Here is a 16,426-nt window from a genome sequence, read left to right as displayed (position 1 = left end):
CGGTGCTCTTCTGATGGCTATGTGATAACGTCGTAATGTCTGTGTGTACATTAAGTGTTCTTCTGCTGTTTCTCCTGCAAAGCTATATGAAAGTACACAAAGTTATATACGTATCTAACTGTGCCACCTGTTCAAGTGTCAATGAGTTGCCGGCAGCGTGTTGGGGCATCAACATCTCATTCTGTCTCGTCAGTAAAAGAGTAACTGATCAGAATCATACCTCTTGTAGAAAGGCGCCTAGAAAGGTGAATATAAAGGTGACTTGTAATCACTCTTGAACTGGTATTGAAGCATAAAAGTCCAAAGTATACGCTCTGAAGTCAAAATAAGCACTCTCACAAATGCACGTGAGCCTGAAAATTGAACAACACGTAGGAATAGTTTCGGAGTTCAGGTTTCAATTTATGCTGATTGTGGGAATTTCGGCAGGAAATACGCGGAGCAGGATCCCTCCAAGGTCGCGAATAATTCACTGCACGAACCTAAACAGCAGACAAACCAGCCATGTGCACCAAATAAAACATTCAGGTTCTTGACTGTCAGCGAAATTTCCGACTTGTGGAGTTAGTTACCATGTGCTCTACAGTGAAGCTTTTCTCCAAACGTGCTCTTATGAATCTTTTTACTTTATTTTTTTATTCCGTAAGAGGTTTGGAGGCTAACGCCTAATTTGCATATCATGATCGCACAATCGGCAGTATGGACAGTAATAAAAAATCAAAGCACTCATTCTAACCGTACTATTTCTGACCTACCATGGTTCCCAGAAACCAAAGGGAAGTGCTGAAAGCGATTCAGGCCAAGAGCGAACCAGTCAAGCAGTCATTTTCGCCAGCAAAAGGTCAAGTTTCAGTTTTGTGGCATAGCTGACCTTTTTCTCAGAAAAAATTTTACTTATGGTGGACATGAGGAATTACTCCGCAATGGCTAATGACCAATAGCCTATTGCACATTATAATAATGAATGTCGCATACATATTAGTGATGTGGAATTGACGTGCTTCAAGCCAAAACTATGGCAACTTAAGAGAAAGCTTGGGAACATCACCGAACTGAGACTTTGGTTCGCCATATTTCGCATAGCAATTATTTTGAGCTTCACATAAAGCTCTACAATGCCTAAGGAAAGTTATCCGTTGTGATGCTGCTGAAATGTAGGAGTCGCATGACCTGTTGCAGAAAATATTGAAGATAACTGTGCAGTTAAAAGAAAGTTGCAGATATGTTGAGTGGGTCGCTTCTCAGCAGTAATAAGTACCGAAAGACATTTATTATATACACACAGGTTCAAATATTGGCATTTTACATGTCTTCAGATCTGTATGTTTTTTGAACAATGTTGTTCAAGTATTTCAAAACTTGCCATATCTCAGTGCCTTAGGACAGTGGTGTTCTCATTTTTTCATTGAATGCAGTGATCGAAGTGGCTTCGGGGGAATTCGGTGACGTTAAAGGCGATCTCGTGCGCTATGCTGAACGACACAACGATGTTTTTTCTACCAATCCTGCCCCAAAGTCACTTGCCAATGGAGGAGATCATCTCAACGAACCACTTGCAGTATTAGCTCCCTTGTTGAAGCAGGTATGCACCTTTGGGCTCTTACAGTTCTTGTTTCTGTTTTTATATATACCAAAAGCCACAAGGTGTAACCAAAATGAACAGTTCATTATTGCGATTGTCGACAAAGATCATCTGTGCTTTTGACTCACCACAATACCTCGCCGTTCTCAGAACAGCGCTAATTTTTTTTTTCACCTTCAAAGCCTTGTTTCTGTGGAACTCGTAAAAGTTGTCAGTAACGTTTTCAAGCAGCTGCCGCCACCTTGCGGCATTAAGTGAAACAGTTTTGGCTGCACTGCGTCTCTTTTTTGCAGGAGGACCACGGACTCGTGACCACTGCCTCGTGCTCTATGCAGATGAACGTTCTTCTGAAGCGCTCCTACTTATCACTCATCAGAAATCCGGTGAGCGGGGAAAGAAAGATGTGAATTTAATTTAAATTTATTCAAAGCAACAACAATAAGAGCAATACGCCAGTCAACCGGGCAATTTTAATGACACTGTCAGCGAGGGCACTTCAGCACATCAAGCATCACTTTGGTGGCACGTTGCTGCAAAGGGTGTGCTACTGCATGGTCAAATTGTGGAATATTGTCGAATTCGCCATCTTTCCAGCTCCGCTTGGCCCGGTGGGCTGTTACGACGTCTCTGATTGGCTTAACTCGCTGCCGTAAGTGAACGTAACGATATGGCGGAATATGACAATGTCCAGAATAGCACCCCAGGAAAGGAAAGTGTCACTTGAAATTGATGGCCATGAATAAGATGGGTAAATTAATGGGCACGGTACATATTTGTTACTTTAGGAAACACTTCCAAAAAATAACGCTGCGTTATAGTTAAGAAAGCTATTGAGAATAACAATTAGTGCAGACAAATTGACTCGATATGACCACATTGAGTTGACCAAACGCCATGACCAAGACAAGGCCGCAGTGTATCCAAGGCGAGCAGAGAAAGAATTACAATTTTCATTGTGGATGGCTCGAGGGTGCTTGTAACGTTTGAACTCGCAACAACAAAAGTAAGTTCACAATATGTGTTCATACTGCGTTGTGAAATTTTTCATGTAATTTTGAAACACTGACGACGCACCAAAGTTAGTTCGAGGAACGCATTCGAGCATCACTAAGCGAGTGTCGCTAAACGTTCCCGGTGTGACAGCTTGCAAATGTCACTGACGGCGAAGTGCGCTCTCTGACACTGCAACTAAATGTGCCCCTCTGGCGGGGGCGTGTGGTTGTTGGCGTACGTCTGACAGGTAATCTAAGAGCTGTCTCGCAAACTAGGAAACTTCCATTTCCTTTTTTAGAATATAATGCAACTGTTCAGCAACATCGCTTGCGGCAGATTGTGCAATTCTAGGCCTTGAGCAGGTTTACTCCAAAAGGCTGACTTCACTTGCGCCAAGAATCGAAATCAATATTCGACTAAATAACAAAACTGCAATAACTTTAATTATACTATGTGTTGACATATTAATAAATTTTAGCTGGTGAGTTCGCAAGACGTATTCACTTAGAAGTAAATCTCAAGATGGCTTTAGTTTTGAGATATTCATTCTTGAAGTGGACTACAAGATACATTGACTTTCGAATCATTTTTATGCTCCAATACATATTACGCTGTTTTGTTTAAAAAATGTCAACCCACACTGCATTTTGCTGCAATTCGACGGTGCATCTCGAAAGCGGTGCCACTTTGAAAGTACGTTACAAGTGGATGTGCCTCGAAATCACACTTTCGACAATTAGTAGATTGCAATATGTGCACTAAAGTACTAAGTTAAATTTGGTTAGTCAGTCATATACATTGATTTGTTGTGCAAGTAATACCCTCCTCTTTGAGCTAGTTCAAGGATTATGTCATTTACCACAAATGGCTGTCTTTAAAGTGTATAGTCTAAAGAAAAGCACCTGGTATAGTGTTTAATGCGTACAACAGATTTCTTTGCACTTATCCTTCAACGTATATGTACAGTCGCGAGAAAAAATTTGGGGACCCCGGCATCGGCAAAACAAGCAAGTTTCTCGCTGCAGGACCGCACAGCGCGGGATTCTTTTACTCCACTGCATTGCTCAAACACTCCCACACTCCCAAATTATTTCAGCCTGCAAGCGTAGCGTTCAAAGAAAACGTTTTTTTTTTTCATGGCAACTTTGGTATCAAACGTTTCCTCGCAACTCTTAGTGCATAAAGTATCCGCTGGAGGGTACTTTGGCAGGTACGTTAGGTTACCCTCAAGAAATTATACGAGCAAGAACATACGGTACTGAAAACAAGCGAATGTTAAACATTAGGCTGATGGCGAAAGAAATCTTTCATGGGGCTATGTCGTTTTATCAGTGAGGGTCGGCGCATTCTTTCAGTGGGTCACGTGCCCCAAATTTGGTACTTCCCTCCACACTCTCTTCAGCTGTAATGCGAGAGATCGTATCACCTCCCCGTTCCAGATGGTGTTCCACCTTCGGCTGGCCACACACCTGCTGGTGGGCGTGTGCATGGGCCTCCTGTATTACGACATCGGTAACCGGGCGGACAGCTTCTTCAACAACGCCACGCTGGTCTTCTTCAGCGCCATCTTCCTCACCTTCACCGGCATGATGCCCGTCGTCCTCAGCTGTGAGTCGGCGAGAGCTAAAAATTTAAAAAAAATTAACGTTAATTTTGACGAACTCCGGCAAGTGTAGCTTGCGTAATTTCGGACATCTGCAGCTGTGGCTTCTTTTTTTTTCCTTGATCTTAACACCACAAAGCCCAACGAGTCATTCTTGCAAAGATGAATTTGACACCTCGAAATTCTGATTTAAGCTCTGGAAACTTAACACTGAGCCCATAAGAGCACGTTTATGCTCTGCAGGAATGTTTCAGCTGTGGATTGTTCAGCAAACTAATTACTAATCAATTAACTATCACAGTAATTAATATTCCTTCACTACCATCCGGTTGTTTTGTACTAATTGTTCTCTATGGAAAGAAAGAAATACGAGAAAGTTGTCTTCATTTAATGTGACGTGAAAGGCGGGGCAGGTGTTTGGGCTTTGTTACGTTAACTTCGCACTTCAGCCATCTTTAGAATAGCGGGCGTATGTAGTTTACATGCTATTACAGCACGCCACCCTTAATCCGTCGCGCCGGTGCGTCTGCGTAACTTTACAGGTTCAAGTGTATATTCTTGTATTTGGGCAGCAAGGTTCTGTAAACTTGCCGGGTTGAGACTTCAATTTCCTTAGAACGAACGCAATATTCACCTTCTTTACCCACGTACAGTTAGCTAGATCCGAGCAGACGCTCTCAACAGTGATGACGTCCCAGCGAATTGGTGTATAAATCTCCAGAGCAGCGTAGCTACCTGCCTTTTCTACTAGTCTCTTTTCTGGCTCACGAAGCTTCTATTCACGGTAACAGCGGCTGCTTTGGAATAGCTGGAGGCCAACTGACTAATACAGTTGAAGTTAAATATTTCTCTATATTGTCCTATTCAAGCAGAGAACCACACTTATGATTGATACAGTTACTATTGTCGTACTGCATCACACTGTATTGAGTGTAAAATATTTTATAGTATTTCTTGCAACCACATTTCACATGCAGACCCTCTGGAAGCTGCCGTGTTCACTCGAGAGCGGAACAATTCGTGGTACACGCTGAAAGCCTACTACTTGTCCAAGAGCATCGTAGAACTACCTTTCCAGGTCCAACTTTTTTTTCTTTACTTATTTTTCTTGAATTGTAGCTGTGTCATTGCTATGTGAAAGTAGCTTCTGCGCTTCCAATGCGATTCAACAGAACGTTATAACAGAAATATGTCATCCATCCCAACAGGGCTTAATTCAAACGAGACACTTCCCAACCCAGTACAAGCACCGACTACAACTGGCTATCACAAATATAGCTTTGCGTGATTTGAAGTATAACACACAAAAGGTTTCGTACAAGAGCTTCAGACAAGTAGCTTCCCAAAGCAACGCAAATAATAAGCTTGACACGATATCGTAAATAAAACACAGATCGCCAAGGCATTCAGACCTTTCCTGTTTCTGTTAACGCTCGTACTGTTCGTGTGTGTTTTAATTTTACTGTCTCGTCCTCTGCGCGCTATTCATTGCTGTCCAGGCCCCTCCGCAATGAGTTACTTCATACGACGGAGAACTAGAAACGCGAAACCTCATCGAGCTGTTTTACTCCATTCTGTACTGTGCCTTTTGAGAAGCGCACAAATTCGTGACTATTCTTCACTACCAATCTGCACTACTCCTATAATGCGTTTTTACTTTGTATAGCGACAGTGATTTATGTGTTCCTTCTTGTGTTGTCCTCAGACCTGTTAAATGTTGTTTGTAAGCTCATATAGGCAAGATGCTCTAGAGGAGCTGCATACGTTCGCTTTATCATGCTTTTTTCTTTCTCACCGCAAGCATTTAAACTGTCGTCAGCGCCTTCAAAGCCTTCAGCTGAGCCTGCACTGCTGTGCCGCTCTTTGGTCAGAATTCAAAGCCCTCGTGGTGCTGCAGAATTATTGGTGCAAACTGCGCCTCTGCGGTGGAGTTTCCTCGTCACCTATGTGAAAATCTATTAGCCGGATTTTGCGCGTCATCAGAATTTTTTTTTCTCCGCCATGAAAAAAAGAACGACGACATGTACAAATGGATAGGTATACCAATCTCATTAGTCTCACAATGCATATGCGCCTCTACTGACCTTGTCTTGACGCCGTGTGTGGATAGGCGTGGCATTTACGAACTCATATACTTTCCTTATTGGAATGACCAACAGCCCCACGTGCGCCACATGCGACAGCGATGAGACGCTCGCACATCTTATCTGTGTCTGCCCGCGATATAGTGCCCAGAGACAAGTGCTGTGCAGAGTGCCGGACCAGTTGGACGAGTCCGCTATCATAACTCAAAGCCTTAGGCTAGTACTCCCACAGAACATCCGCGCTGAAGGCCTTACTCGCGTTATTAAAGGGACCCTGAAACGATTTTGGCGATTTTCTACAAACGTACTGAGTCGTTAGAGTAGGTCCTTCTGATCATTAATTGACGCATCCAAGTGCTCTGCGTAAAGCGTGTAATTTATTATAAGGTTTTAAAAATGCACATCGCTGTCGATCGCAGCGCACTGCTCGGCGGAATTTTAAGCCGCCCCTACCCATATGATGCAAATAACCCATATGACGTCACATGGGCGAGCTCTCTGATTGGCTGACCAGGGCGCGTGGTCGATAATTTTTCCAACTTTATGGTGAACAAATGATGCTCGTAATAGTTGAAATGTTAGTTACTTTGTTTTTGTAAAAAGAAAATAACTTAAAGAGAATACACAAGAATAGTTTTTTAGTACACTTGAGCACTTCCGGCACACAGCAAGTGTCGTCTGCTTGTGTTACAACGTGCGCAGTCTTTGACGAGAGCTCCGCCGTCAGTGTCGATCAGTCTTTTCGTGAGCACGATGAATCACCCTTGTTGCGTTGTGGGCTGCAGACGTAGCGACTGGAAAGATGTGAAGTTGCGAAATCGTGTCTCTCTGCAAGGCAGCATACGAGCGAACTGGCTGCTGCGCATCGGACTGCGGCTATCCGATAGGCGCCAGGATTTGCGCGTTTGTGGCCGTCACTTTACAGCGAAAGATTACTAACGCAATAGCGTTTCGCAAGTCCGGTAGTAGGGCAAACACAAGCGCAAGGGGACAGGGTCTGGCCGCTTGACTGCGCCGGGATGAGCCATGAGATGAGCAGAAAGGTAAATGTGAATGGTCTGCACGGTGCAGCCACCTGGTGGCACAGAGCTCAACCATACACAGTAGCAGCAACGAAGTGCATTCTTCTTTGCTGCTGGTGTGTATTTTTCGCAGGAGTGTAATCATCAACACGTTGTTCTTATAAATGTTTAAAATGTTTTACACTTGGTTAGAGCAATATTAGCGCTTCGTTTGACTGGTAAAGCGCTGCGCCAACAAGTGTCTGGACAGTGCAGACCGATCAGGCTGCTCACGTACGTCTACTCTGAAGTTCCTTCATCAGCTTGAGTTTATGCCTCCAGTCATTTGCCGAAATGACCAGCTTGCCTGTGGTTACCGGAATACCGGCCACCTTCGGCGCTACGAAAGAATGCTCGCAACGCACGCTGCTTCGATGGCTCTCGGTCGACGGCCAAGCGGCCAGCGGAGAGGTCTCGCGCGGGAGGAGGCGTGCTCCAACAACCGGAAGTGGACGATGTGACGTCGCATCGTGACGCAGGACCAGTGAAGGCGGAGCTTAGCGCCGCTCGCTCGGCGAGCGAGTTGAGGAGGAAAGGCATGGCTAGGGAGGAGGGTAACTTCTAATCGCTTGTAACTCCATTAATACGTAACGCTTCACTTAAATTGTGGCGCGAATGTTCTACTTAAGCTGTACCCTATGCGCCTACAAAATTTGTCCGAACCGTTTCAGGGGCCCTTTAAGTTTCCTGCGGTCTACGGGGCTTCACGATAGACCTTAAGAGCGCCGCCCCATAGCGCTCTGTAGTGTACAAGGTATTTACGTGCTCATCTCTATTTCTCTCTATCTCCTTCTTCCGCTGTCTTTCTCTTTATATCCCCCTTCACCCTTCCCCCATGCAGGGTAGCCAACCGGAATTCCCTCTGGTTAACCTCCCTGCCTTTCTACGCATCCTTTTCTCTCTCTCCTGTGCTCTAAGAATCAAGACAATCCGAGGTGAATACGAAGGTCACCTGCATTGTGGGTTCTACTGCACCTGACTACTTAAAGGGCCTCTCACCAGGTCTGGCCACTTTGAGCTGACAAGCGCAGAGCAGCCAATGCGTGCTAACGATCGTGTTTGCGAATTACATCGCTACGCGCCACGGGAATGTCTGAAAATTCTTTACGAACGCCCTTCTCCCTTTCCCTCGCGGCGACCGTGCTCCAAGGCGGACGGTGACGTACCCGTGCTAGCGCGCCTACGTACACGTGTTTGAACTGTGACGTCGCTCGTGGTGTCACATGACTTCGAGAATTATTCAAGGCAACATCTGTTATCTTTGTGATCTGTTGCTTGAACAAACCGATTAACCCTTAGAGATATAATAAAACACACGAACCGAATGTCTGCGTGTTTTATTATTTTTTTTTACTTTGCACCTCAGCATGAGAGATGTACTTCCGTTTCGTCTGCTTGTTCCCACGTCATGCAGTCGCGTGCGCAGACACCGAAACTATGTAATTTTCCGCAATGTTACAGCGCATGGTCGTGCTCTGTCATACGCTTGTGTCTGCCTCAGCATTCGTGTGGCTCTGATTGATACCGCTAGTAAGGTGTCCTCGCGCACAGTGCGCGAAACGAGACAATCACAACAGCTCGCGCGCTACGCCGTCAGCGCAAGTGCGCAGCGCCGCAAAAAAAAGCGAGAAGAGAAAAATGAAGGCGGGAACCGTGACGTATGTGTCACGCGATCGCCGAAGTCCAGTATGGGAGAACGCAGGAAGGGAATTTCGCTAGTGGAGGCTAGACGGGGCGAGGGGAGAGACTGTCTCGCTTGACAGTGGAGCTCGCCTGCTGAAATCATGGGTTCGCGGCACTGAAATATTAACGCGATAGCGTTAAGGAGCTCGTGTCACAGAAAAGCCGGTGTCGGCGTCAGTGGCGTTGTCCGTGAGCGATAAATCCCAGAAGGCACTTCATAAATAAAAAGCATCTTGCAAGATAGGCTGGTGGGAATCGAACCACAGTCTCGGGAGTGTGAAACGGAGACGCTACCACTGAGCCACAAGTTCCTTCGTTCAAAACGGGGCAAAATCGCCTCTATTGTATGCGGTGTTGCCTTAGAAACGCGCCGTAGAAAGTTATACTGCGGTGTATATCGCTAATTATGACCATGTAACTTACCGATGTCGCAGTTTCACGAGTAACGAGCTACATTTCTTCTGCGCTCTGCGCACACGCAGAGCCATCTTGCGGCATACACAGAACACCCCCTCCTCGCAATGTACGGCGCTGCCCCGACACGTGGCGCGCCACTCGCCCCATGATCGCGTCCGTCTTCATGACGCGTCGGGGCCCGGCTATCTGTGCCGATCGCGACGTTTGGCTGGCGAAGCGCGTTTGAGTAGGCGGTGCGAACGGGGAGCGATAACGCTATCGCGTTCCACTCTTGAAGGCGAAGCTTAAGCGTCCTCCAGTTTTTTCTATCTCGGCTATCAATGAGCCAATTTGAAAAGTTTTTTTGCGGCAGAATGCTCCCTAGAGGGTACGTAACAACGTCCAGCGTATAACCGAAATTCGCTATGGGGCCTGGTGAGGGGCCTTTTGAGCGCGTTTCTCAATTTGAGGGGATGCACCTTCAGTTTACATGAAAATGCATGATTGTCTAAACCCTTCGCCTGTAATGCAGTGTTTTACCCCTTAGCAAGCCCATTCCTTAAAGGTGATGAACTAAACTGTATCATAGTGGACAAGAGCTTCCCACAACGACATGAAATCGCAATCATATTTGTCATTTAACTTAGCACAGCCACTATCAGCACCCTTAGTGGCAGTGTCAGCGTCGTGAAACTTGACCATGAGGTCGGTTAATTGATTATGTAAAAGACAGAAGCAAGGTCTTCTCGATATCTACTTACAACCACGAACTTCCTTAGTAGTTGTGTTTGTTTGTGTGTTTTATTGTTCTCGTGCTGTTCAAGTGACGCCGGCTGCGGTCTCACTTTTGTCCGGAGTGAGAGGTGATAGGAAAAACGCCGACTCGAATTCTAAGCGGACATACCGTATCTACTATCGTCTAATCTGCTGTTAACGTCATTTATTAGATTACATATCAATGATCAATCGTAAATATGCTGTTTACCGGTATAGGCCAAGTGGCAGCCATTTGAACGAACAGGGGAACCACTGCAACTGGACTATACTTAATTTGATTGTATGCGACCTCCATCCATGAAGCCTCTGTCTTGCTAGTTCTCTAGTTATACGAATAGGCGTCAAAATGAAAAGTTGCTAGGCTTGTCCACATGAAATAAATAAGTATCCTTTACTCGCCAGCTTACTAACAGCCAGAAGTAGCTTAAACTGTCCAGTTTGCACGAGAAACAAGTTTATGTTTCGTTCCAAAGAATTGTTCCGGTTTCAAGCAGCTTTAGCAGGTGACATGGCATAATTGGTGACTTCGCAAGTACTCAGTTAATGTTTCCAGGATAGCATTAAAACGCTTAGGTATCATGGCTTGCGCAGGTCGCCTACCCCACATTATTCGTGGCCATCGTCTATTGGATGACATCACAGCCGCCAGAGATGAACCGCTTCGTGATGTTCTTATTTCTCTCCATCCTGCTGACCCTGGTCGCCCATTCCCTCGGCACGCTCATCGGTGCCTTCGCAAGCGTACAGGTAAAGCACACGCCAGCACCTCTACGGCCGACACAGTGAACTGAACTCACAATTGCCATTTGTTGGGCGTGTTGGTAAATTGAAAGCATATTTAGCGCCAGCAAACAATAACGGAGGGGAGACGACAACACAATGCGCTAACTTCAACAACTTGATTTTCAGGAAGTACTCCTATATAAACCATGCAAAATAGAGGAATAGAGACACGTGTGTTAGTGCCCCTTCAATCTACCTGTTAGATAAGGAGACGGCTTTTTTGGATGGGTAAGATTTGGATAAGGTGGCGCCACTGAGCATGGTTTATATAGGTCTACTTCCTGAAAATCACGCTGTTGAAGTTAGCGCATTGTGTTGTCGTCTCCCTTCCGTCCTTGTTTGCTGGCGCTAAATATGCTTTGAATTCACAATAATGAGAACGCAGGGCGAGCGCTCGCGTGTAGCGCCTGGCACACATCTACTGGCTATACATTAAAAAAAAAATTACCGACGATTACGTTACTTCCTAATGCGAAATTTGAGCGCAGCAAATAAGCTGTTTCACCTTTTCGATAGATTGAGGCAAAGAAATCGAGCAACACATGTATGCGCTATCACAGAATTTTTTTTTTATTTTTCACACGTATTCCTTTAACAAAGACTCCACTAACAGTTCTTGACAGTCATGAAGGAAGCTTTGTGGTCGGAGAAATAGACTGATATATGTTCGACTTGGTACGAGTCTTACACTCACCGCATTAAGTTGTGGAAGGTGCGCTGGCCTCGAGGGATATTCATAACCGTTTGTTGTCGAAATAACAACCAAAACAAGCGCGAACGAGACCGACCCAACAGAACCAAACAGGCGCGGGCGAGAGCTGTGGCGCGAGCAGACGATAGTACGAAACGAGCGGATCGGCTGAGACCAGACACGAGTGCGCATCGAGCCGTAAGGAGGGTCCGCATGACACCAGCATCGCGCGCGCACGTCACTGAAGGGGCCGCTCTCATTGGTCTCCGCCATTCGCGGCTCGCGTCCTTCGTCTCCCACTCCAGCGAAGGGGGGCGGAGCTGGTTACGAGGCCGACGACAACGCCGACGACAACGACGACGCCGACGACGACGCGAAACCCAGGAACGGACGCCAAAGAGCTGCGCTCTAAAATAAGACCTGCCTACCAGTAATGTGCGTGCTTGAACTGGTGGAAGGCAAGCACATGTGATTTCAGCTGTGTGATAAGGTGTTCAGGATGTTTATTTTTTCCTTCATCGGGGTGGCAGAGGTTGGGTTGCGAGGAGAGGCTCATTTCTACCAGTTGTTAGTATGACATGTACCAAGGATTAGTACACCTACCTGAAAGTCCTGAACGTAAAACAGTGCATGGTTGCTTCGTGTTTCAGTATACTCCGTGGGTAGCTCTGAAAACGATTTACAAGTGCAAAAGTGTGAATAAACCAGCCTGTAAGAATGCCAATGAGATTAGCTATGCGAAAAAGTAGAAGAATTAGAGGAAGCTGCGTTGAACATGAGTGATTATGTTGTCAACGGATACATTTTAACAGTTTTCTTTGCATAACTGTTAGTTGATAAAAGTTCGATTGCTAGCGGAAATACTAGGCCCGGAATCTTAGAGGACGAGCGACTTCGCGCTGCCCTTCCCGTGCTTGTCCATTTCTCTACCTGTGAAGCCACTTTGACGCCCTTGTACCTTACTGTTATTTCAGTGTTCAAGTGCTGATGCCGATATGCTTACCCGGTGTGCTGGGTCGATTTTTCCAGGTCGCCGTATTCCTGGCGCCCGCCGTCGCCATTCCGATGCTTCTGTTCAGCGGGTTTGTGGTCACGCTGAAGGCAATGCCCAGCTACCTGCACTGGATATCCTACGTGTCATTCGTGCGATACGCGTACGAAGGGTGCATCCTCAGCGTGTACGGATTCGACAGGCCCGAACTGGAGTGCAACGAGCAGAAGGAAGGTGCCGTGCCGTGCCTGTTCACGGAGCCCTCTGATTTCGTCAGCTTCTTGGGCCTCAACGTGGTCAGCGTAGAAGTGTGCGCCGGCGCACTCATCGTGTTTGTGGTGCTCCTCAACGTGGCCACCTATGCGGCGCTCAAGATGAGAGTTAAGAGGACGTTTTAAGAAGCGAGAGGTAATTGAAGCCGGAAAATCTCGAATGCCTGGCACGCGAAGTTCGTTGTTGCGCGTACTGTGGACATTCCGCCAGAGCAGTGGGTGCTTCTGAACGGACGATGACTATACGAGCGACTTCAGAGAGAACTTGTACGAACGCAGCGTGTGTGAGAGTAGACATTTCCGTGTGTGTATATGTGTGCGTGTGTGTGTGTGTGTGTGTGTGTGTGTGTGTGTGTGTGTGTGTGTGTGTGTGTGTGTGTGTGTGTGTGTGTGTGTGTGTGTGTGTGTGTGTGTGTGTGTGTGTGTGCGCGCGCGCGTGTTGCGGGGTCTCACTCGTGCTCTTGGGACAAAGAAATGACAACACAGTAGTGCAAAAAATCTCAAGGGCATTTATTGCACCTTCCATACGCCAATGCCTGCTGGCCGAATTGCTATCCACAGAACAGGCCGACGGGCGCGCGACAAATCTAAGAAGTGCGACTCACCGCGGCTGGATATCGAGCGAGTAAGTTCGCCCCATGCTGGACACCAACGCCTGGTCGTTCGCGTGTACGGTCTTGTGAACAGTGGTGGATTCGAACAATCGTGTTCGTCTATTCCACGGTCCTGCTCCTAGGCCTCGCAAGACGGTCTTGCAGAAGCATGGACTGGCGCATGCGCGGAACGTCCGCGCCGCTCGCCGAACCTGAGCCAAACAGGAACAGCTTTCTCCCTTTTTCGCCCAAGCAACCCCACCGTTAGGTGGCGTGACAACGCAACACTCGCGCCATCTCTCGTACTACTCTGCAACCACACCGACTGGCCCCGTAAAGCCAAGCTGTGAAGCCGGATTACTGAAGACGGCAGCCATGCGGTGAAAACAACATCAGGGGACGCGTGAGAGTCGAGCATTCCCACAGTATGCGTGCGTGTGCGTGTGTGTGTATGGGTGTGTGTACGAGACATGATTTCACTACATCTCCGGCACAACAATGATGCCAAGGACAATGCAGTGGACCATTCAAGGCCGTGGTCGCTGGTACGACCCTCGGTGCAGTTTACTGCATTTCAGCATATTCTTGCAGTGGCTTTCTTTTTTCTATAATATGCACGGGTGTACGAAAAAAAATCCAGAAGTCTATGTAAAGAAAACATGTGCCTATAACGAGAGATAAGGTAAATATAGAAGACTTGGCACATGTGCGCCGCAAAACAGGAAGAAACACAAGTGCGTTTTTAAAGGCGCTATCACTGTGCAGAGAAGGCTTGCATGATAGCCGAGACAATACTATCGCGCTCGCGATAAGGAAATGTGCATGTTGTCTCAGTGCTATCCGATGACTGTGCCTTACCTTGCTGTGTATTGCTTTATATAACTTCGTGAAAACCATGTAACCGATCAAAGACATTATCCGAGTTCAGCTGCACGTTTTCCCCCTTTGTGCGCGCACTGTTAGCCGTCGCACGAGCCATGTAATCTGTATTATCGGCAAATAGCACTTAATTATCACACAGGAAAGGAGAGATATGGGGACAGACAAGAGGTGAAGTGTTCCTTGAGTATCCGCCCTTTTGTGCGTTAATGCGCTAGTCGGCAATAACGAATCATTCATTCCATCGAGTCACATCGCGCACGTTAATTTCACGCTCCCGCCACATAGCAGGAAAATGCGCCTCAAGACTGGAACACCAGCCTCCAAAATCAGGTATTTCAAATTTTTCTGAAATAATTTTACGCAAAGAGGAGCTAAGTCGATAAAGACGAGACACACTGTAGATAATTCACACACGTCACGTGATAAGAAGTCTATGCGTCACAGGATGGACAAAGCCCATTTTAGTGCAAATTATCTTTGAACGTTTGGTTGTTAAAGATTTCACGCTACCACAGAAACATTAAAGAAAGGGCGTCGTATTTTTGAGCCTGCTTAAAATCGCCCTTTTCCAGATGAACTTTGTAACCAGAATAGCATCGCAATGTGCTACATGGGCCGCAGTTGTTCACCATAGCCAGAACGTTCTCCTGTCTGACACATTATCGAACTGGTCATTTGCATATGAGATTACGCTGTTAAAGCGAAAATGCGTTCCTGCAAGAACGAATTTCATCGAAGGTTGGATGAGCGCTCGTGTGGTCGGGAATGAACACGGCACAAGAAAGTCGCGAAGCTGCGGCCAAATAAAAATCGACCTTATTTTTCTTACGCCTTCAAGTACCATTCCTGATATCTGGCTGATATTTTTCTGAATATAGTCGGATTCTCATAGCTGTGATACTTAATCCAAAGGGAGTGCTTTCATCATTTCGGGCGTCTCCGTAAAACGCTTTGCATTTTGTAAAAGCGCTACCTGTTCTCGCTGTGTCTGTCAACCTAGGTTGGATGCAAATATAAATGCCATTCTGCCAATAACCATGCAGAAGTTTGTGCAATCTTTTTTTGTGTGCATCCCACCATTTCATGGCATTTGTGTATCGATATACACTAAGTTCATGTGAATATAGAGTCAATAATTGCTGAGGAATATAGGGTCAATAATTGCGTCAAGCATTGCCGCCCTCTAGGCATGAGCACACTCCGAAACACAGCAACTTCATCGGAGGTTATGAAAGTATTTCAAAAGTTGTTAGCAAAGCTGTGTGATTCTGCGATAGTTAACAGTATTAAACTTGTAGCTTTGCCTCCAAGAAGTGTCAATATACAATAAATTACGTTAGGAAGAATAGTAAACTTTGCGAGTTGCTACGGGTTCATATTCTGAGGGTAGCGCTGTAACTGACGCGGTAATCAAGAATGACACAAGTTGACCACCAACGCGCTGATAGTTAGTTAGTTAGTTAGTTAGTTAGTTAGTTAGTTAGTTAGTTAGTTAGTTAGTTAGTTAGTTAGTTAGTTAGTTAGTTAGTTAGTTAGTTAGTTAGTTAGTTAGTTAGTTAGTTTTGCGGTAAACGCGCAGCGTACTGTCAAGATTGTACGTCCCGACTACAATTTGACGAAGAGCAGGTGCTGTTTTGCCACCGAGAACAGAAAGCGAGAGAAATCGTGCAACCTTTCTATATGATAAAATGTCAGTCTAAATATCAACGTAGATATCTGAGCGGCACATCGATAAACCTATTGGATTGTGAATTAGCATTATTAGATATTTGATGATGACGACAACATGCGACGTTCTTTTTTTCGTTATTTTTTTTTGCTTTTCGTTTCGCGGATATGGCAGTGCACGCTAGACTAGTCGCGTTTGTTCTTCTTTTTTCTTTTCTTTTCGCTCTTTTAGTTTTATTCCCGTTATAGTGTCAGTTCAAAGTCTGCGGTTCGTCCGTAGTAGGGTGGCGTTCTTGTTTTTCGTGTCAGTTATGGCGCTACCCTACATGCCTTCAAGAAACAAGGACCAGGGCTTGCAAAGCGTTTC

The 16,426-nt window shown here is 46.0% G+C and overlaps 1 protein-coding gene across 3 annotated transcripts in view; it reads left to right on the top strand.

Annotated features, from left to right (window-relative positions):
• LOC135910174 (ATP-binding cassette sub-family G member 1-like) overlaps positions 1-15,219 on the top strand; it is a 77,385-nt gene extending 62,166 nt beyond the window's left edge. For all 3 annotated transcript variants that reach the window (XM_065442230.2, XM_065442231.2, XM_065442229.2), the window contains exons 9-14: positions 1,416-1,582; positions 1,876-1,965; positions 4,015-4,183; positions 5,156-5,256; positions 10,771-10,926; positions 12,683-15,219. In XM_065442230.2, the coding sequence (XP_065298302.1) occupies positions 1,416-1,582; positions 1,876-1,965; positions 4,015-4,183; positions 5,156-5,256; positions 10,771-10,926; positions 12,683-13,042 (1,043 nt within the window). In that variant the 3' untranslated portion in view covers positions 13,043-15,219. The remainder of the gene's footprint in view (positions 1-1,415; positions 1,583-1,875; positions 1,966-4,014; positions 4,184-5,155; positions 5,257-10,770; positions 10,927-12,682) is intronic.
• The last annotated feature ends 1,207 nt before the right edge of the window (positions 15,220-16,426 follow it).

The sequence above is a fragment of the Dermacentor albipictus genome, chromosome 7 (assembly GCF_038994185.2).
Source record: "Dermacentor albipictus isolate Rhodes 1998 colony chromosome 7, USDA_Dalb.pri_finalv2, whole genome shotgun sequence".
In the NCBI taxonomy this organism is placed as follows: Eukaryota; Metazoa; Arthropoda; class Arachnida; order Ixodida; family Ixodidae; genus Dermacentor; species Dermacentor albipictus.
Note: the sequence above shows the minus strand (reverse complement) of the source record. Positions and strands in the feature narration are given on the sequence as shown.